This window comes from Mauremys reevesii, linkage group 2 (assembly GCF_016161935.1).
Source record: "Mauremys reevesii isolate NIE-2019 linkage group 2, ASM1616193v1, whole genome shotgun sequence".
In the NCBI taxonomy this organism is placed as follows: Eukaryota; Metazoa; Chordata; order Testudines; family Geoemydidae; genus Mauremys; species Mauremys reevesii.
Window position 1 is genome coordinate 33,434,163 of NC_052624.1, and position 23,095 is coordinate 33,457,257.

General features: G+C 40.3%; 1 protein-coding gene across 12 annotated transcripts in view; it reads left to right on the plus strand.

Moving 5' to 3' along the window:
* Positions 1-23,095, plus strand: part of ABI1 (abl interactor 1) — a 124,659-nt gene that overhangs the window by 98,204 nt on the left and 3,360 nt on the right. For 4 of the 12 annotated variants that reach the window (XM_039521830.1, XM_039521824.1, XM_039521825.1 and 1 more), the window contains 7 exons: positions 385-485; positions 3,916-4,056; positions 8,944-9,044; positions 10,147-10,230; positions 12,098-12,274; positions 16,049-16,135; positions 21,749-21,934. In XM_039521830.1, the coding sequence (XP_039377764.1) occupies positions 385-485; positions 3,916-4,056; positions 8,944-9,044; positions 10,147-10,230; positions 12,098-12,274; positions 16,049-16,135; positions 21,749-21,934 (877 nt within the window). The remainder of the gene's footprint in view (positions 1-384; positions 486-3,915; positions 4,057-8,943; positions 9,045-10,146; positions 10,231-12,097; positions 12,275-16,048; positions 16,136-21,748; positions 21,935-23,095) is intronic. The other 8 variants (XM_039521836.1, XM_039521827.1, XM_039521826.1 and 5 more) reach the window with 4 other exon arrangements.

Here is a 23,095-nt window from a genome sequence, read left to right on the forward strand (position 1 = left end):
TGAGCTAAATTGAGTGAGAACTTTTGAACAAAGACTGACAGTTTTGTAGAGTCAGCTTTAATTTTTTATTTAAAATATTCAGTGGAACTGAGACACAAATTGAATGTAAGAGTAATTTAAAGAGGGAAAAGGGGAAGACTTTTGCATGAACTTGTCATCTGCTTAATTTTCAGATGTACTTCAGCTGTAAAATGACAGTTAAAAACAATATGAAACTTACGTTTAGGGTTTGTTTCCTTTTCCTGTTTTCTCTAGTGTGTAGATAAAACCAGCTGTTCAATAGCTGTCTGGGAATCCTCACTTCCTATTCCTACATTAAAAAATAACTCTCAATAGTAGAGGCATTTGAGTACAAAAATAAAATCATGTTTCCCCTCATTTCAGCATGGAAATAACCAGCCTGCAAGAACTGGCACCTTGTCAAGGACAAATCCACCTACACAAAAACCACCAAGTCCTCCTATGTCAGGCCGGGGAACTCTGGGGTAAGAATGAGACTTTCATCCAGCCTCTATAAGAGAGAATTCTAATTGTGCAGATATCAATATTGCCTGGATAAGTGAGTATGTGAAGGCTCTGAGTACCCTTTAGGCTCTAGTGAGTTAGACACATCACCTTTCCATACAAAACATTTGAAATGTTCTGATTTTTTTTTTAAATGAAGCCCCTTTGAGAGAATATCTTTTCATGGCAGTATTTTTATATTACAGATTGAAGTGGCTGAGGTTTGTTTTCATTTCTGATAGTAATCGGGCAGAAATATTATTGCATATTTAACACAAATGAATTTTGATTAAGGTTCTCATTTAAACTAACAAAGGAAAAGGATTTCAGTGTTAATCTTATTTTGTTGCTAACTCACTCCTGATTCCTTGTCAGAGGAGAGTTGTGAAAATGCATTCCATGCTTTGTGCAATATTTAAGGAAAGTGTGTGGAGAGAAGTTAAGGATGTACTGGCAACACTAACTCTCATTTGTTTGCTCATTTGAGTGAAAATTTTAATGCTTAATTGAGGGAACTGCACCCCTCAACACAACCACTTTCTACTTCAGCTTCTGTTTCACTGCTGTTCGACCCCCGTACATCAACAGATTTATTTTGAAATGGTGGTACTTGAAAACACTGAACATATAGAGTGCAATTCTGTTTGGACTATTGTGTGAGGCCTTTTGGTTGAGATCTTAAACAGGAAACTTGTGTCTATGGATGTTGCTGTTCACTGTCACCTGAATCTTTGCCTTTAACATGTAAGGTATGGTAGATGGAACGTGAGCACTGGTGGGCTGGCACAGATTTAGCAGCTACGGATGAGTTAGTTTTCCAAGTTGGGGAGCTGAGTAATGGTGGGATTGGTTACAAGGCAGCTCATAGTGGGGATCAAGAGAGCCAAGGAAGAAAAGTGGGGGGAACTACAGCCCTCTTTAAAAGAGTGTTGCAGGGCTCTGGAAGCGCTGAAGACTTTAATCCTGATGCAACACTTCAGTGCTGCACTGTCACTGTTTATATATCAAAATGTAATAATGTACTGTGATTAGTTTAAAAAAACCAAAACTCTAGGGTTGGTTTGTTTGCTTGGAGTGGGTTATGGGAATGAGAATCTTGACCCACTGTTGATTAATATTGCATAGGCTCCAATTACCTGCTTGATACCATCCCACCAGAGAGTGTGCTGTATTTCAGCTGTGGGTGAGGTGAAGTGTGCTGGGATCCTTCAGGAAACGGTGGATAGAGATCATGGGTGAAATCCTGGATACTGAGGGGAAGAGATGATTGGCTGGGGGAACAACCAAAATACACAGCAAGGATTACATCTTTTACATCTGCCTCTCTTTTTGAGTGTTGTGTGCTGTCTTTTATCTTTTGGCATCAAAGTGCATGCATCTAGAATATTTTCTGCTACTTTACCTCAAGCCCGCAAAAATATTGCCAGAAACACAAAGATTTCTTCTTTTTCTTTCCATTTGAAAACTGTTGATAGAAATTTAAAACCAACACAAAATATGCAGTTTTAGGAGTGTAACAGAGCATGTTAGCAGCACACTTAAGAGTAGGCACTGCCACCTGGCCAGTTGCTGGGGCTTGTCTGTTTTTAAGGCAAAGGAATTCTGGGAATTGTAGTTTGGATGGGGGAAGAGGAGAGTCCAAAGATCAGGTAACAAAGAAGGAACCAGGTGATTGTGGGGGGGATCTATAAGAAGGAGCTTGAGCTCAGTATAACCGAGACCTGGAGGAAGCAGGAGGTCTAGGAGAACTAGGAAACAGCTTCTCCCAGGCAGAGTAGGAAAAGCCTAGAAGAAGTTGGACCAAGTAGAAAAGGCCTCACAGGAAAAAGTGAAGCAAGGGTGTGATGGGAAATGGACAGCCACTGCCTGCTTAGGAGCCCTAAATTAGAATGTAGAATAGCAGGAGAGCTTGAGATCCTTTGCAGTTCCACCTGAAGGTGGTGGGTATTAACACCACATTGAGAGAAAAAGGAATGACTGAGCTCTGTGAAAGGAACTACTGAGAGAAAATGTTCAGAGCCTTGAGAGCAGTGGAAAGACTACTTGCTTAATTGGATTCTGTCCATTAGCCAAGTCAACTCCCAGGAACTGGAGTAGGGGGAATTATATATGCAGATTATATAAGAGAGTCCTAATAAACAAAGCTATAGAAACATGGGCTACTCCATTTCCTCCCCACATTTTGTCCAGAAGTGCAATACCCATTGTAAACATCCTATTTTCTTTAAATTGTGAGGTTATTCCTATTGGAAGCAGTGAAGTCCTTTTTACTTTGCAGTTTCAATCATATTTGTGTTTTCTAGTTATAAGAGATTAAGATGCACACACTTCTTTCATTTTCTGATGATTGATCTTTCTGGCACAACAAAAGCCCAAAGGCAGCTCATATTTTAAAACTTTCTCTAGTTCTGTGTATGATAGAAACTCACTGATTCACAAATCCCAAAATCCGTACAAACAACTGGGCTATTGTTTATCAGGAATGGTTTTAGTAATAGTGAGGTTTAGTGCTCCTGAGACATTTTGTAAGAATTCTAAGTGTAATACAATATGTTCACTAGGATAATATAAAGTAACTTAATTAAAACTAACTACAGCAGATTACTGAATATATCATTTTTTGTGATGCATTTGCCTTGCTTTTTTGTGTTTTGCTTACCTACTACCTCACCAAATTCAGAACCTTGCAATGGGCCCCCTAATAATTAGTAAGGTTCTACTATATTGCCAAGCCATTGAATTAATATAATGTATGTTTAAGTGGTAATCTAACAAGAAGCAGCACAAATGATTAAAGATGTTTATAGTCTCCCATTTCCTCCCCATCTGTGAGCTCCCTCAGAAAAGGGAACAGGGACTCCAAACATGCTCCTGGCGTGAGAATACCTTTAGCAAAAAGTAATTTTTAGGACATTTGTACCTCCCTCAAAATGTTCTATGTAAACATTATCTTAACTACTGTTGAAGAGCAGTACTGGAATAGATAAGTGTGCATTGCATAGCATGTGCATACAATTGTTTGTAATCTGAACAGAGTTTTGTGGCCATGTGTTTAATGTTTTTGTTTTTAAATTAGCTTTTAGCTTGAAGAAACGTACAGCTTGGCCTTAACTGTATGAAAACATTTTCAAAATATTTTTTTTCAGTAGGTTTTATTTCATATATTACCTAGACACTGAAATTTCCCTTTAACCTTTTAAAATATAATTTGTCCTGGAAGGTGACTAAAATTAGTACTTTTTAACATGTTGAGAATGAAACACCTATTTAATTTGCCACTTTCAGAGATAGTTTCTATATGGTAATGTTGAATCACTGTGCAGTGATCTTAAGTGAAGATTTAGGAAAACAAATTGTTTCATTACTTTAATTAAAGCTTTTTCTCTCCTCCAACCACTTTCATTTGACTAGACGAAATACTCCTTACAAAACCTTGGAACCAGTTAAACCTCCAACTGTTCCTAATGATTACATGACCAGTCCTGCCAGACTTGGAAGCCAACACAGTCCAGGAAGAACAGCTTCCTTAAACCAGAGACCAAGAACACACAGGTAGAGTACATTGCTTCTAATTCTATAGTTGTGTCTTGACCAGCATGCTGACACTCACCAGCATTTCAGCAAAGCTTTGTCTGGCTTCTTCTAAGGTGGATGGAGAAGGCAGGTGTAGTTTAAATACCTTAGATTCTTCTTTATACATGGTGCTGTCTGGATTTGGTACTTCTAGATCTGTTAACTTTAGTAGCATTTGTATCAGTTTTTAAAATTTAATTCCACAGAAGCTTTGTTTGTTTATAAATACATACACACAGAGCTTTGAATGCACAACTTATTCTCTTCTATTGTTTTTTGCCTCATCAGAGTAGGCAAAATTTGAGAAATTACAGGAGTGAATAGGGAGATGGAATATCTGTCAAAACTATATAACTTATTTCAGACTTTAGGCCGGGATAGATGTACAGGTAAGTGCTTTCACTGCTGCTAATTGTATAGGGAAGCCGTTCCTGATTAGAAAATACTTTAGTGAAGTTTGCCTGTCAGCAGTGTGGTTTGCTTTTATTGTTCAGAGAAAAATTCTGCTTGTGACATGGTAGATTGACAGTATTGGAAGCTAAAATTTATCCACAGAACCAGTTCAGCAGCGCCAGTCAGCTTCCACATACTGAGGCACATTGGCAGAACAGTACTTTCTCTGGGGGGATCATCTCTTGGGATGAGAGAGTAGTGCTGTCTCTATACCTATTGACTACTTGTCCTTTAAATCTGTTTGTTGAGGCTTCAATACAATCTCTGGTCAAATTGCAAGAAATAAATTGACAGTGGCTACCTGAATAGACAAGATTTAGACAGTGGTTTATTTTCCCAAAGATAGATATGATGTGATTGGTGCGAGTCATTGAAACAATCTGATGTTTAAATGTTTATTGGCATAATGGCAGTTCTGGGGTTCAAGGAGTCCTTATGGATTTTGGGAAAACATGTTAACTTCATTTTTGAGCAGCTTGCTGTCAATTGAACAATATTGTCAGATTAAGGTGTTTTATAAACCAGGATGCAATCTGCTTAATTGGTAGCCATAAAATCTCTTTTTTTTTGTCTGACAAGATCTTCTTTGTAGATTGCAGTTAGTCTTCAGCATACAGAACACTAATATTAAAGGAATTATCTTGGCTCCCAGTTCGGATCACTGATTTTTCTCTTTACTATAGAAAGTTATTGTCTTAAGATACTTTTTGAACGATCTGTGCCCAACTCCTTGCTAGCAATTTATACATGGTTGCACAGAAATGGTAAAGTGCATTGAGTGCTACTATATTTTTATTAGGATGGATATGTAGAAATGGCTTTTTAGTTACACCACAGCTGTTTAATTCTCTGTTGAAACTTTGTAAATACAAGTCTTGGCTAAAGGCATGTTTATTTAATTTGTCCTTGGATTCTTACTTTGTCCCCTAGTTTCCATTGGGTTGAAAAATATGTAATAACTTTTTCATGCAGACATCTTGGAGGTCATCAAAAGTATTGTATGGCTTCTTCATAAAGTGCGTTCTCTCTCACTGGCTAGTGGCTGGGCTAGTTGCAGTAGAATTGTTAATGACTCAAAATAACCTTGAACACAAGTATTCATTTAGCAAAAGGAGACTTCTTCAGCATATAGCACATATCACTGGAATTACAAATAGTTTATGCTTGAACCCTTTTCACACCCAATTTATCGTTACAGTAATTCCTCACTTGAAGTCGTCCCGGTTATGTTGTTAAGTTGCTGATCAATTAGGGAATATGCTCGTTTAAAGTTGCGCAATGTTCCCTTATGTTGTTTGGCAGCCGCCTGCTTTGTTCACTGCGGGTCGTTGCAGCTAGCCAGTGGGGGCTTGGAACCAGGGTGGAGCGGCCGCCCACCTAACAGCTCCCTGCTCCCCTAAGTTCCCTGTGCAGCAACCGCCCAGCAGGCTAACAATTGCCAGCAGTTCAGCTGTCCCTCCCCCACACTGCCATGTGCTGCTCCTGCCCTCTGCCTTGGAGCTGCTCCCCGGAGCCTCCTGCTTGCTGTGGAGGGGAGAGGGGAAGAAGGGGGCTAATGTCAGGGTGTCCTCCTGCTCCTGCCCCCCTGCGTATTCCTTCTCTATATAGAGCATGGGGGAGACATAACAGGGCTCAGGACCGAGAAAGCTGGCCGCAGCTGCTGTCTCAACTTCCTGATCTCTTTAAAGGAAAGGTACTTAGAGTGTGGTGTCAGCCTACTTAAAGGGGCAATGCACATCTCTCTCTCTCTCTCCTCTACACATGGGATGTGTTTCTGTCTCTGTCTGCCATGCTGTCTCCCCTTCCATCTATTTGTGCTGCCTTGTAAAGTGTGAGGCAACATTAACAATGTGTTAACCCTTGAGGGCTTAGCCGAGTGCTAGTTCATCATTTAGCAGTAAGGCATTCCCTGGGAAATATCCCTCCCTAACTTCACAATCATCATTGCTGTGTACAGTATTAAATTGTTTGTTTAAAACTTATAGTATATGTCTATAAAATATAGATAGGAAAAAAAAATTCCCTGGAACCTAACCCCACCATTTATGTTAGTTCTTATGGGGAAATTGGATTTGCTTAACATTGTTTCTCTTGTTCCTGTTTTTTCAGGAACATAACTACACCATAAAGTGAGGAGTTACTGTATTTAATTTAAGGTGCCTGGAACCATTACAGTATTCACATTGGATTGACAGCTGTTAGATCTCATATAGTTGCTTACATTTGTAGTTATAAGTAATTAAAAGCCTTGGATCAGAAGCAGGAAGCCTGCTAAACAACCAGTGGGGCCCCTTGATGATCAAAATACAAAAGGAGCGCTTAAAGACGATAAAGTCTTAGTTTCTCCACAATATGGATTCTTTGCTTCAGTCTTCACGGCTGAGGATGTTAGGGAGATTCCCAAACCTGAGCTGGCTTTTGTAGGTGACAAATCTGAGGAACTGTCACAGATTGAAGTGTCACTAGAGGAGGTTTTGGAATTAATTGATAAACTCAACATTAACAAGTCACTGGGACCAGATGGCATTCACCCAAGAGTTCTGAAAGAACTCAAATGTGAAGTTGCGGAACTATTAACTAAGGTTTGTAACCTGTCCTTTAAATCGGCTTCGGTACCCAATGACTGGAAGTTAGCTAATGTAACGCCAATATTTAAAAAGGGCTCTAGGGGTGATCCCGGCAATTACAGACCGGTAAGTCTAACATCGGTACCGGGCAAATTAGTCGAAACAGTAGTTAAGAATGAAATGGTCAGACACATAGAAAAACAAACTGTTGAGCAATAGTCAACATGGTTTCTGTAAAGGGAAATCGTGTCTTACTAATCTATTAGAGTTCTTTGAAGAGGTCAACAAATATGTGGACAAGGGGGATCCGGTGGACATAGTGTACTTAGATTTCCAGAAAGCCTTTGACAAGGTCCCTCACCAAAGGCTCTTACGTAAATTAAGCTGTCATGGGATAAAAGGAAAGGTCCTTTCATGGATTGAGAACTGGTTAAAGGACAGGGAACAAAGGGCAGGAATTAATGGTAAATTTTCAGAATGGAGAGGGGTAACTAGTGGTGTTCCCCAAGGGTCAGTCCTCGGACCAATCCTATTCAATTTATTCATAAATGATCTGGAGAAAGGAGTAAACAGTGAGGTGGCAAAGTTTGCAGATGATACTAAACTGCTCAAGATAGTTAAGACCAAAGCAGATTGTGAAGAACTTCAAAAAGATCTTACAAAACTAAGTGATTGGGCAACAAAATGGCAAATGAAATTTAATGTGGATAAATGTAAAGTAATGCACATCGGAAAAAATAACCCCAACTATACATACAACATGATGGGGGCTAATTTAGCTACAACGAGTCAGGAAAAAGATCTTGGCGTCATCGTGGATAGTTCTCTGAAGATGTCCACGCAGTGTGCAGAGGCGGTCAAAAAAGCAAACAGGATGTTAGGAATCATTAAAAAGGGGATAGAGAATAAGACTGAGAATATATTATTGCCCTTATATAAATCCATGGTACGCCCACATCTCGAATACTGTGTACAGATGTGGTCTCCTCACCTCAAAAAAGATATTCTAGCACTAGAAAAGGTTCAGAAAAGGGCAACTAAAATGATTAGGGGTTTAGAGAGGGTCCCATACGAGGAAAGATTAAAGAGGCTAGGACTCTTCAGCTTGGAAAAGAGAAGACTAAGGGGGGACATGATAGAGGTATATAAAATCATGAGTGATGTGGAGGAAGTGGATAAGGAAAAGTTACTTATTCCCATAATACAAGAACTAGGGGTCACCAAATGAAATTAATAGGCAGCAGGTTTAAAACAAATAAAAGGAAGTTCTTCTTCACGCAGCACACAGTCAATTTGTGGAACTCCTTACCTGAGGAGGTTGTGAAGGCTAGGACTATAACAATGTTTAAAAGGGGACTGGATAAATTCATGGTGGTTAAGTCCATAAATGGCTATTAGCCAGGATGGGTAAGAATGGTGTCCCTAGCCTCTGTTCGTCAGAGGATGGAGATGGATGGCAGGAGAGAGATCACTTGATCATTGCCTGTTAGGTTCACTCCCTCTGGGGCCCCTGGCATTGGCCACTGTTGGTAGACAGATACTGGGCTAGATGGACCTTTGGTCTGACCCGGTACGGCCTTTCTTATGTTCTTATGGATGTATAAAAAGTGGCTAACCGCTTAGCTAATGATACCTGTATCTACTAGAGTTATAATACATTTTGATTTAATGATCTGAGGGTGGTAAGTAATAGGGGTTTCAGGAACAGTCAGTGAACGGGGTTTTTTCCTCACATTTATGTAATTGAGCTAATTTATTTGGTCACTGTTCAGATAAGTGATATGAATGTTGGTAAGGCTGTATGGAAAGCAGTGCTGACATGTCTTCTCCTCTTCCTCCCCTTTAGTGGTAGTAGTGGAGGAAGTGGCAGTCGAGAGAACAGTGGAAGCAGCAGTATTGGCATTCCCATTGCCGTGCCTACTCCTTCACCACCAACTGTTGGGCCAGGTATTTGAGATTCTTTTTATACCTAATACTGCTGTGTGGCTCATTCAGACGTTTTCTCATAAATGTCAAGGGAGCCTTGAAGTTCTCATCCCTTCCCTTTTGAAGAGGTTGTAAGAGAATCGCTCCCAAAACAAACAACAAAATGCCAAAAAAAGGAGTCAGCTGCAATTTTTTCCATTACATTGTAACATGATTTAAAAAAAAATCAGGTGTCTTTTCTTTTTAAGATGTAAGGAGCAGGTGGAAGCCATGCTTTCAAACTCATGTTGACAAGTAGACATTTCTAGATGTCCTGAGAAGAAGAAACAACCATTCTGTATGCATATGATCGGAATTGTTTTTTGAAATATTCTATTGATTTTTATCACTTACCATTTAGAACATTTTTATTTACAATTTTAAACAAACTTCTTCCTTCAATTAAACCACTAAAGGAGATTGAAAGAAAGCCTAGGAATAAACAAACACCATCAATAGTGAAATTCAACAACATCCACCAGTGTGATTAAAACCAAAGTGAATCGTAGTGTGAAAATCATTTAAAGCTTATCGCACAGCATCAAAAGCACACGCCTCTACCATTTGAGTTGGAGAACTCTTTTAGCAATGTGAAGGTGCTGTAGTTGGCTGTTACAGTCAAGAGGTAAGAAAGTAAAGGAAGACATGATCACTGGCCTAGTGAATGTGTGTCACATAAGCATGGTAAGCTATTTTGGACAAAACATTGACCATTCAAGTTAGTCTCATAAACTAGAGTGGTGGTATTCACAAGTCAGATTTTTACTCTGAGGTGGAACTTTGCTGTTGTATCTTGTTCCTTTGTTTACAAATGTTCACTTCTTACTAAGTCTTGAGGCCCACTCGCTGTTCTTGGCCTGCATAGGGATCTGCATACATGGATCTTACAGAGCAACCCAGTAAAATTGATAAGTACTCCCTGCAGGAGAAGAGGTGTGCAATTGTAGAACCCTTTGCAGGATTGGGGCTTGTGTGTATAATGTTGAACATTTTCTTGTACTGTAAAGTCTCTACGTTCCTGTTGTCTTTTAAAATGTAGCTCTTTTGCCATTAGCCTAACTGGCGATATGAACTATTTTATTAGCACAAATTTCTGTTCCTCCTCCTCCTCCTGGAGTCCCGCCAGCACCACCACTGCCACCACCTCTCCCGATGGGCAGTACGATAGGTGAGACTTGTGTCAGCACTGGCGTGATTGCAGTTACTTGACATAATCAGTAATAAACGCCTCCTCCTAATGGATTTATAGAAGCAGTTTGCTTTTTGTAGTGGGGTGTTATGTGAGCTGGTATACTCATCAATGTTAGTTTGCGTGTTTTTTTTTTTTTTAACCAATCTAATCCCAACTAATTTCCTGTGGTGAAAGCCTCTGAAGGTAAATAAATAAAATATGGAAAAACTATATTAGTTGCTTTGAATCCTAATATTCCCACTAAAGCTAAAATCCAATTAACAAGGTGAGTTCAGATTGAGTGTAGTCCTTGTTCATGCGTTCTTGTGGTGGGGGGAGGGAAACAAGAAGTTCACCAATAAAGTACACTGTGGTTTTAAAACAGTAGTGGGTAGAGTGGAGATGGTGCCTACAGGGATTTCTCTTCTGAACTGATTATGAAGGAAAATGTAAAAGGAAAAGCAGAAATGTCTGGCTCAGTGGCTTGGGTACAATTCTGTGATCCTTCATGGAGATACAAAACTGGGAGACTTCAGGAGTTCTCCTGCGTGTGGCAATGAGAAGATACAAGTGACTTGCTTCCTGGTAGATTTGGGTGGGATGATGAAGGAAATCGGTTGTCATTGTTCTTTGGCACTTTGAAGCACCTTGGATTCACAAGCATTAAAGTCCTTATTAAGGGCCCTGTCAATTTGTCTCCTCAAGCTGCGCAGCGAATGCCATGCATAGCTGTTAGTGAGGGGTTTTGAGAGCATTACCTTAGAGAACTTTTAGTTCACCGTCCCAGCCAAGGACAATTGTCAGAATTCATCGTCTTACCACAAAACTAACTTTAGAGGCTTTGACCCATATAATCCTTATACACTTTCTCTTATCTGAAATAAGTGAAAGTGACTTTGAATAGTGTTATATTAGTCTGTCAACTTCAGAATGTATTGTGTGTGTTTACATCTAAATGCATGTAGTAATATTTTACTCCAATACTGTTACTACATTTGGAATCTGAAAAGAACTTGTACATTGGCAAAAAGAGTTCAAGCAACACAAGACGCTCATCAGTTTGCATATTGTGACATTCTGACTTTTGTGACACATGAAATAGCAAAAATGAAAAAAGATGAACTGTTTCATTACTAATCTGCAATATTGAGAATGCTGCAGACCAGATGTGAGGCAGGTAGGAATTGGTGTTCATCTCACAGAAGAATGCTGAAATATCTTGTGTTGACTAATCTAGTTTGTTAATGCAAGTTCCCTATATATGGAAGCACAGTTGTTAAACAGTAGAAATTATAAATGTGGAAAGTGTCTTAGAATCGTATCACTCTGATTTTTATGCTTGATTGAGCACCCAATTTAAAAACTTTGTTCTGGTGGTGATGGTGTCCTTTTCTCCCCCTATTTTTCTTAACCTACAAAAATATGCTCTTTTTCTTTGGCTAGATTGAAGGCATCTGTTTCAGAATGCAAAAACGTTTGCTTTCAAGAAGATATGCAGCCTTCTCAATGTGCTTCTTTCTTTTTGTTTAACAGGTAGTGCAACAACAAAAAATCAGTTAAATTAGGAAACAAGCTAATCCAACATTCTGTATAAGTGGGTTAAAATAGCTACATCATTTCAGAAAACATAAATGATGAATCTTTTTATGAATGTTTATGTATTTTACATGGTAGATAGCACAGGACTGGTATAACAAGATGTTTCTTTTTTGTTTTGTATATCTCGCTGCTGACCTCAAGGTACTGGAGTGTTGGTTTCAAGTATTCACTATGTTCTGGGTCTTTTTTCTGTTTTCTGCATTCTTTCCTAAGTAATACTTGGCTTAAGTCTTCTTGTTGGTTCCTTTTGGCTACTGCTTTTCAGCTGCTCCTGGTTCAGCTCCTGGTTCCCAGTATGGCACAATGACCAGGCAAATTTCACGACACAACTCTACCACTTCTTCAGCATCTTCTAGTGGATACAGACGGAATCCCTCTGTGACTGCCCCATTTTCTGCTCAACCTCATGTTAATGGCGGGCCTCTCTATTCTCAAAACTCAAGTAAGCCTCTGCGCTTTGCCGTTATGCAGCAATCATAGAATGTTTTGAGATGAATGATTTGAAGTATGATTTCTCTGTGATAGGCAACAATCAGAATCCAAATGCTGTTTGGTTCTCTCTCTACTTGAGAAAAATAGCAAAAAGGTACACTTTGCCTTCTTTGAATTATACACAACACTTTTCCCCTAGAAAGTGATCAAGCAGTTAATGTAATGGGTAACACCAGGCTTACCTAATTAATTATAAGCAAATATTGGTTAGCATTTCAGGTGTGCTGGGTGTACTTTTGTGCACACAGTCCAAAATTATAAGCTCTTCTGAAGGGAGAACTAATTTGGTAGGACCTGGAATATTGGCTGTAGAGAGAGCTATTGTTTAAAACTGGACCATTAATATTTCAAATACATTATGAATGTTCCTGTTCTATTAAAAATTTAAATGATGAGAAGAATTGTTGGCTATCACTGTTGTTAAATGTCTTACTGTCTGATACTGAGACCACAGGATAAAATAGCTGGAAATCATGTTCCTTGCATAGCATTAATATTACCTGCTTTCCTCTTATTTCACGTTAGAAATAACCACAGTATTAAGGGATTTCTCCAGTACTTGAGTTCCCTTTAGGCCTTTCGCATCTCAGCACTAACTGCAATAGCATGACTTAAAGAACTGATTAGGGGACAGAAATATATCGTCAGTGTTACTTTAAATGGTTTAAAATATTAGCGTAGTCATTACTAAATCCCCTGTTATGTTTAAAATCTGTAATAAGAGGGGAATTATGAACAGACTGATGTGGAATGAAGCAGAAAACCCTGTGGCTGTACAACTAGCATACTCCTGCACTCACACGTCTAGTGGAGTTACCTAGCCAGCAGAGCAGGAGCACAGATGCCCATGCTACACCTTGCCCATCCCGAGGCTCCCAGCTGTAGAAGTTCACTGCTACACCCTGGCTCTGCCTTCCAAATGTCCAGTTTCAACCCTCCCTCCCGCTCATCCCAAGCACCCTGTCCTCCAAATTCCTTGCCTGAACTCCCGCCTCTCCTGGGTCCTTCTTCCAGAGTCTCTCACTCTCCACCTCCCCCTACCTGAGTCTGATGTGGTGGGGGGAACAGGACAGGGGTGATTTGGTCTCTTCTCTGCAGCAAGTTCGTTCCCTTCCGTGGCCTGTCAAGCTGGCGGCCACCTGCTCCGCACTGGGGTGGGGGAAGCAGGCAGCAGAAGAGATGAGCCAGTTCCAGAGAGCAGCATGCCACCTGTCCAACAGGGCACCCCTAGCAGCAGGGTGCTGCAAAGCAGGACCTCCTCCCTGAGTAGCTGATTGGTTAGCTGGGTGAAGTGGGGGAAGCGTTGACTGCTGAGCACTGCTGAACTTAAGCAGATTTGGTCTGTGCCTCTCTGCTGCCTCCCTCCCTCCACTCCAGGTAAGGGCCTAAAACTTGGGTAGCAAACCAGTGTTCCCCTCGCCCCCTACTCGCAGCTAAATTATGCCCATCAAATTATGGTCATGCACACACAAACCCAAGATGGATTAATGGTGCCCTACTGCTTGTCTCACATAGTTTCAAAGATACCTTTCTGCTAGCTGCAACTTTTGCTACATCATCTCTGTGATATTTTTGCTCTGCAGTTGCAAGAGAATTGAGGAATGTCTTGGTGCTGCTCGAGCATTATGTATATATGATGTATGGAAAAACATTTAGATTAAGAACTTCCCCACTGATCTAGAGTTCATTTTCAATGAAAAACAATTTTATAAACCTGGAAAGCTCCTGGGATGGTCAACATCATTTATTTATTTATTTCAACTAATATTTACCTTCATCTTCTCCCCCTGGCCCCTCAGACACACTCAGTGCCCTTCATTTCCTTCACACACTTCACTGCAAAAATAATTTGTTGTAACTCAGAGAAACTGTTCATTTTCAATAGTGGTGTTCAGATGCCAAAACTAGATTTAATTTCTAAAATGGCTGAATTGCCTCAAATGTTATGTAACTGATTTTATTAATAATTTAGATTCCGAATGCAATTTCTTTGTTCAAATGCAAGTATAATCCCTTAATTTGGCTTGTATACAGTGCTTCAAAACATTGATTTTTTAGATTTTTTTAAAAGGTATTGTGATGGGCATATTTTTTCACTTGAAACTATTTTCATCCACTTGCAAAATGGGTGATTTTGACATCGTTGTCTTGACAAGACATCCAGTTTTTCGTGTTCCCCTAGGTTACACTTCCATGTTTGCAAACAGTAATTTTTTTCTCTGAAATGTTTACTTCAGTTTTGTAAACAAATCTGCTTTCTTTTCCCCCTTTCATACCTCTACATTGATAAATTATATGGGGGAAATGGTTTTGGAATGAACTAAATACTGCCTTTATTCAGCAAACAATGTTAATTTCGCCTTTTGTTTTAAAACTGTTGCTTGCTCAGAAGAATAGAACCTCTTTCAATTTTACAATTCCAATCAAATTACTCTGCTGAATTCACACCTCACAATGTTTCATCTGTAGTTAAATGTAAAAGTTTTAAAACTGAAAAAAAGGCGTAATTTGTTAAATGAGTTGGTCTATTTTTATTCTCTTGGGGAGATGTTACACCAGAACAGATCTTTGATGGCAGTCTCAACAGAGTTCAAGGCTTAAATGTTAATGGAGCTGAACTACTGTCCCCTTCCAGCATGAGTCTGACACACTTTGGTCAGTCAGTGCAGGGGAGCTTGTGTTGCTACTGCCTGTACTATTACATACGTGCTTTATAAAGAGAGGACTTCAGTTTTTAGGCTGTCAGTTCTGTGCCTTTTTAATGAGCACTGACTGCACATACACACTTATAAAGAACACTAAACCCGTTGCTCAATAAAATGAATGGATCAACAGAATACAGTTCAGAGGATGTGCACTCGTACATTTCAACTAATTGGACGAGAGTTCTGCATATGCATGGGAGGGCCATTTCCATCATTGGAACCTACACCAGCCTTCAGATTGCTTGGTGGCTCGTATTTATAGAAGGCTTTTAAAAAATTGAAAACAATTTTATGCTGCTGGAAACCAATTTAGAAGCTATTGTGTGTTTCAGCCAATGGGAGAACAGGTCTTTCTTGTAAACCAATAAAAATACAATAGATCCACAGTAGCATAGTAAATAGTGAAGCACTTAAATGATTGCTATCTGAGATAAAATAATCATTGGTCATTCAGTATGAAATAATTTATAATAGCTGGAGTTGCACAATTGTCTGCTCCTATAAACAAATCTTTGCTTTGCCTCGAATTTATTTTATATATTCACCATATATGTCTGCTGTTATGTAACAGCAGGAGACCACCATCCTCTGAACCCTTGTATATCCCATTCATATTTCTCTTTAAAGATAATGACAGAATTTTGGAGTAGTCCTTTTTTTTTTTAACATTGAGAATAAAGAAGTTCTGTTTTGTGCAGTTTCTAGGTGCTACTGTAATACAAAGAATGTATCTCATGAGAGAAATCCTTCGTTCTCATGTCTTCCAAACTATGAACATTCACACTGGACTTTGCCTCTTAGTCAGATAAATATATTTTTCTTGAGTCACTAATTGGCTAGACATGAATTCAGCTTTAGCTTTGCTTTTGGGAAAACAAACTTGAAGAAGGTTCTTCTATGTGTGTTTTTGTTCTTTGCATACTTTGTTTTGTGGTCCTGGTTACTGACAGCTGCTCTTGTTTGTTTCCTTTTTTTCCTTTATCTGTTTGACTTCCCCAATATGGGCTCTGTTGCTCCAGTTTCTATTGCTCCACCCCCTCCCCCTATGCCTCAATTGACTCCACAGATACCTCTCACAGGCTTCGTGGCCAGGGTGCAGGAAAACAGTAAGTTTGGACAAGCTGAGCTGTCAAAGAGTAGAGCCTGTTTTCTTCTAGCATGCATGGCTGGCAAGTCAGACTCTATTTTGTTTCCTTTTCAGAAGCTAATACCATCTTGCATTCTAGTGCCACTATGCTATTGGAGCTGAAGGGCACACTCTTCAATTTTTTATAACATGTGCATGATTATTACTGACCCATTTAAGGTTTGAGCTACAAATTTATGATAGAAATAAAAATGTGAAATATGTGGCATCTGCTCAATGTGGATGTAGAAATATATAGTAATTAATTTAGTGTTGCATCCTCCTGCCTACCTCTAGTGGTGATTACTTAGCTTGGATTAGAAAGGATTACATAACCTGTTAAAGTATGCACCTGTGTAATTGTTAACTCACAAATTGTAGCAGTTTAGAAAGTCGTGTAGCCAAACAAAAGGAAAGGTGTGGTTTTACCATCTAATGCAAATAGGAGCTTGGAGTTTGCCTCAATTCTTCCCTTTTCCGCCTGTTTTCTACAAGTGAAAACATTCACTAGAATCTGGACATCTTCTGGAAAGTTGAGCAATGGTACTAACAAAGGATCTGATCCTGAGAGGTGCAAAGTGCCTGCAATTTCCTATTAACAGTGGATGCTCAGCATGTCTTGGGGGAGCCTTCAGGGTACTGATACTGCAAGGAGCTGACTCCTTACAGGGTGCTGAGCACCCATAAGAACACTTGAGCAGTCAAATTTTCACCTTCGCCTTGGGGGTATTGTGCACTTCTCAGAATCAGGGCCAAGATAAGGGGCCCAGATGTGACAGTGAGGAACACGCTATAAACCTTGTATAAAATAAAATAGATAGCATGGCACAAGTTTGCATTTAAAAACCTTTTCAAACCCCTTCTCTGTTATAGTGGGCTAGCGATTGCTAGAGATCAAGGTTACAAAATGTTAGAACCCCATTTTTACATATTAATTTTTCAGAAAGTTATTAGCCTTTTGGACTGACATTTTCCATGCTTATAGTCCTCCTGAAGGTGAATCCTCTCCACCCAAAAACAAACTTGTGTGTGTATAACCAAAGGAAGAGAATCTGAGATCACTTTTTAACAGCCTATGGCAAAAATGACTAAAGTTTGAGGCCTGGGAAGGGTGAACTTTCCCAATCAAAACTTTATTCAATCAAAATCCATTTTTTAAAAAAAAAGTGAATTGCATTTGAAAACTGGGTAGTGAGCATCCAGAGTGGAAAATGGAGTTCTAGGCAGTGGTGTAAAGTGGTGCAAAGACTGCACTTTACAAAACTGAGTTTAAGAGTTTTGCCCAACTGCTGGGTTTTCACTTATCCACTCCCCAACAAACCCCATTAACAGTATGGCGTGAAGGCCACAGAGCAACATGGATAGGCTGGACTTCTAGGGCATGAGAGGTTCCCGTCCTTATGGATCTGAAGTACTTGGAAACTTGCTTCCTCTGTGGATTCCTAAACCCTTCTTCTGTGGCCCCTGAACGAAATTCCATAAGACCTATTCTCTTTTTTCCTGCGCCCTGTACTCCGACTGTGGGTATCTTCGTAGAAGAGGATTTTATTCATACTTCCTAATATCTCTGTTACACAGACACAGCTGATACAATACAAGTAGGTGTGCTGCTGCTTTTTTTAAACAAGATTGGGTTATAGCAATCCCCACCCCTATCTCCACCTAAACAATAGCAGCAGCACAGGTGCAGGAAGTCACCATGCCCTTACGTTGTACACACCCAAGAGAGGGTTTGAATTTGAAATCTGGATTTGAAACCATTTAAATATTAATACTGAGAACAGGCAATTTCTGCCCTTCCTCCTCTCCCATTTTATTTTTAAAAAGAAAAATAAATGCAACAGAACAAAGTTAATGCCATGTTACAGTTGCCCAGTTAAAAGCAGTGAGGAAATGTAAAGGTTAAATTTCCAAGAAAGGGTTAACTCTGCTTAGCACATATATAGTACTTTGTTCCCTTTTCTCCCATTAAATGTGAAGTTGAATTTGTATGTTTTAGGAGAAACATTTAAAACAGACTTGTATGCTGCAGCCAAATCGGTGTATCTGTTGGCACTTCGTTCTTTTTAAATAAGCAACCTTATTGTTGAATTAACATACTTTTGCAGTTAATAAGATGAGGCATTTTTACTGGTTGGAACAGGACAAGAATTGATGAGCATGATTAAATAAAACAAAATCCAAAATGCTCAGAGATGGAAATTGTGGGAGATGTTCAATTTGAATTGAAAATACATTTGTGAAATGTGTGCCCAAGATACTGTATGAAACGGATCCAATTCCTATATTGTTTCATTTATTTGTGTGTGCATGTTTCTATGTCAAGTGAATTGGGTCAATAAACTATGCCTACTAGCAAGTCATATTTCACTGTGCAGACAATGACACCTACAAGACATTACTCTCTCATAGAATAAAATGTTTAGTTGGGCAAAGGATTTGGGAAACAGTCCAATTCATGAGAGTAGCATAAGTGGAGGTTTGTCTGGGAGAAGAATCACTAATGGCTTGGAGGTGAGGAGTAAGAAGGTCTTTTTAAAAAAATTTCTTAATTTCTGGTAACATCACACACACATCCAAAGCGTCACTCATGATCACCATGTTGTCCCTCCCTGTCCTTTATTTGCTTGTTACCATTAGCATATTACACTCTAAATGTAGGGCTGTAAAACTCTATAGTTGAGCCATCACATCTTGGAGCTGTGGTTCCACCAGATCTGTTCTAAGTTAAGCAAGGTCAGACTGGGATGGTACTAGGACTGGAGACCGCCAAAGAATGTTAGTGATGTTGGCGATTCAATCAGTGGCACTGATCCAATGCCCCCAGAACAGTGCAGTGGGATGCGATGCAGCTAGTGGTGCTATAAGATGAAATTTCAAAACAAGACCCAGACACTTGTATGGAATTATTACACTTTGTTTGTGCTAACTCTGGTGGTGTGCTCAGGTCGTGGCCCACCAATTATATTACTCCTAACTAAATTATTTCTATAGGAGATGCCAAATATATGGCACATGGGCTGAATCTGGCCAGAGGGGCACTTGCTTCTGGCCCCAATGCTCATGAAAGGGATTTGTCCCACAGCTGCTTGGATGCAGCTTGTTCACATGAACTGGAAGGAAATTTGAGTGGGAGGAGGGAGCTCCTACGAGACTGGGCACAGGTTCCATCACTGAGCTACTCAGTCAAGGCTCAGAGCAGAGGCTTTCCACCCTCTTTCTCTCTGTGCTGCTGCTGCTGAGCATGCTGGGGTCAGAACTTCATCGGGATACAGTGTTTTTCATTTTTTGTCCTAAACTGTCATGTAGATTGTTATGCATTGTTAAATAGCTGTCCTACTCCTCCACAGAGGGGACTGCACATGTTGATTTGGTTGGATACAAACAGATCTTTGGCCTCTGTCCTGGTTGGCAGGGTGATCAGTAGCAGGGAGCGAATGGGGAAAGTGTAATGTTTCATGTTGCAGTGGGAAGGCGGAGGGGCTAAAGTGAGGAGCTTGACCTAGGAGAGAAGTTGGGGGATGTCTGTTACCCATATATAGAGGTTAAGATTTAATATGTTGTGGCGTTTCCCATGAATGGGGAAGATGGATCTCCAGCCTTTATTTGCTGGCTGGAGGAGAGCTTGCAAGCCAGTGTTTAGAAAAAATGGTTACTCACCTTCTCCTAACTGTTCTTCGAGATGTGGTGTTCATGTCCATTCCAATCAGGTGTGCATGCACCATGTGCACAGTTGTTGGAAAGCTCTCCTTTAGCAGCTCCCATCAGGTCAGCTGTGGAGCCCCTTGGAGTGGTGCCTTCATGGTGCTTAATATATGACCCTGCCAATCTGGCCCCTCCTCAGTTCCTTCTTACTGCCAGTGATGGTCGTTGGAACTGCTGTTGCTTGCTTAGCAAGTGCGTCCTTTAGCTTTCTTTTATATAGTTAGCTTAGCTTAGCTTAGTTTAGCTTAGCTTAGCTTAGTCTGAGGGGGGAGGGATAGCTCAGTGGTTTGAGTATTGGCCTGCTAAACCCAGGGTTGTGAGTTCAATCCTTGAGGGGGCCACTTAGGGATCTGGGGCAAAACTTGGTCCTGCTAGTGAAGGTAGGGGGCTGGACTCAATGACCTTTCAAGGCCCCTTCCAGTTCTAGGAGATTGGTATCTCCAATTATTATTAGTTGTTACTGTATATATTGTATATAGTGAGGTTTGGGAGCAGGGTTTCCCTAATCCCAACCCCACCCCACCCTCTTGGGCTCCTAGGCATGCCAAGAGCCCAAGGCTTTTAAACTTTGCAGAACCTGCAACAAGTCTATGCCAACGAGCAATCCCCACGACTCGTGTGGGGGAGGTGCACCAGATAGAAACATGCAAGATCTGCGGGGCTTTCTGCCCCCAGAATTAAAGAGGAGTGAGATTTCTGATTGAAGCAGTTGCTCATGGAATCCACCCTTCATCCCCAGTCTGCTGCAGACTGCCAGGACCCCACACGAGTGTGTCCATACTGAGTGCCCTGGCATCAGTACGTGACACAGTGCCGAGGAGGGACTCTAGTCTAAGAGACCCTCGGTACTGGTGCGCTGTGACACCACAGGATGCACAGACAATCTGGCACCACTTGCATTCACCAGTGCCAAAAAAGCTGCTGGGCACTCCCTGGTGCAGAGAACAGTGGGACCTGCAGTGGGATATCAGAGGCTTGGGGGAAGAAGTCTGGCCTGTATGGCAAAGGTTCTCTAGGAGGGTAGGGAGAGCTGCTGTACGGTTCTTGACTGATATTTTTCCATTCTGAATATTGGTGATGACTAATTGGAGATAGATGGGTTTGAACAATAATTTGTACTTCCTTTTTTTCCTTTCTCCCTATCCCAAAGCCACTAGTAATTGTGCTGATATGGGACTCTCTTTAGAGATCGGATATTTTGAATTATGCATTTAATTCCTCAAGTATCTCCCCTGAGAGCAGTGGCTGCCTATCCTCCATTTGCATTAATTCACTAATTGAATCCAGGGCGTGTGCTCATAGACTATCCTGCAAGATAAGGGTCTGTATAAAGCTTTGCCTCTGAGTGTGTATTATTCTGTTTTCTCTTACCTAGTCAAATCTGGTATACTAATGACTTCCCTCCCTTCTTGTCCAACACCAGATTTTGTAAAAAGATGATTCTCAAAGTAAGACAGAAGCAAATAAATTAGGTCTCAGAATAACAGAAATGAAGTATATACAAAATGCGTTAACACGGAATCTACAAAACCACGTCAAACCACTGATTCATCATGGTGCCCAGTTACCTCCTGGTTCTGAGGATGCCTGTCATCTCCTTGCACATGTGTATATTGCATCTAGTCACTTGTCATACATGGAGATGAGGCAAAAATCCTTTCTATCTGCTGACAATCAGCTTATGCCCCCTGGAGCATGTGCTTTGACTCTAGTAGCATTTATACATAGATTTGACCACTAATAACATAGTTGTTTTGTAGCTTTAACATGTAAAGCCTGTTTCTAAGCAGTGCATGGTATTGTAGTGCATGCTCTGTCTCTTTCTCTACAACGCACAGCCTACGGTGTACTTTACTGTTTCTGATGCAAATCTTCAAACTTTTTTTAGTTGCTGATAGTCCAACTCCTCCTCCTCCACCACCTCCAGATGAGATGCCTATGTTTGATGATTCTCCTCCTCCCCCTCCTCCTCCCCCTGTGGATTATGAGGATGAGGAAGCTGCAGTAGTGCAGTACAGTGATCCGTATGCAGATGGAGACCCTGCTTGGGCCCCTAAAAACTATATTGAGAAAGGTAAGAGTTCAGTCCATACACTGACATGGTGGCAATGCATAACTGCAATTTAACTTGTAGGCTCTGATGAAAGGAAACCAAAATCTCCCGTGCTCAATTCAAACTTATAACCATTCTTTCCTAACTTCTCAGTGGCTATGCCCAGTGTCACAAATAGAGTCCTCAAGCTCTCTGGAAGGAAGTGGATAAGTAATCCATCATTACAATAAATAGCTGTAAATTGGATTTAATTTGTTTGTTAAACAATTAGACCAGCAATGGCTGTGTCAACCCTGCTGGATATCTATCCAGAAATAACTTCATTGAAAGACCAGTAGGGCCAAAAAGCCTGATTTGTGGGATTTTTCCCTTGTTGTTGTTGAATAAATGATAACCAGTTGGCTTATGTTAGCTTTTTAACGGTAAAATATAGTGGTTTTGTTTGAGAAATGTCTTGAGTATTTTAAATCTTATTTCCATATGGAACTCCTTACCTCATTCATAAGCCTGGTAATGTTTTTCTGCAAATAACTGACATGCCAATTTCCTAGCTGTAGGGTCAATCCATGCTAAGAAAATAACCAGTTTGTGACAACTCCTGCCAGCAACAAGTTTCCTGTGACCTGGTGTTCAAAATGATTTGGCTGCCACTGTAGAGAGGGGAATGTTTCACAGTTAGGGGAAATGTGATAGTGATCGATTGGAGTTTGGAGTATGTTTTCTTCCCTGTAACAGTTAAACTATTATGTTCCATCTTCATTAGTTGCTAAACTGTTTCCAGCACGAGTTTATAGACATTTGAGTGATGCCAACATAGGTTCATTTTACTAATGTGCCCAGACCGTAAGTCACTCCCTTCTCCAGATATCTGCCACATGTACATTCTTGGAACTGACTAAGGGGAAAGTTTTTTTTTTTTTCTTTTGCTCGCCCTCTGCCCCCAACATAAATCCATCTTTCATCCATAAAAAGTACATTAAGGTTGAAATGTCAAGCACCCAACACTTAGAAAATGTCAGAATTAAGTCTGCTTGTGCAAGACTAATTTGGCCCTCTTGTGCACATGGGTTGTCTTCATTTACATAATCACATCCTATTTTTTTTCCATAGGATCCCTGCCTCATTGAGTGTATAGGATGAAATGTGGTCACTGAATCATTACTACTTCCATTTTTTTATGCT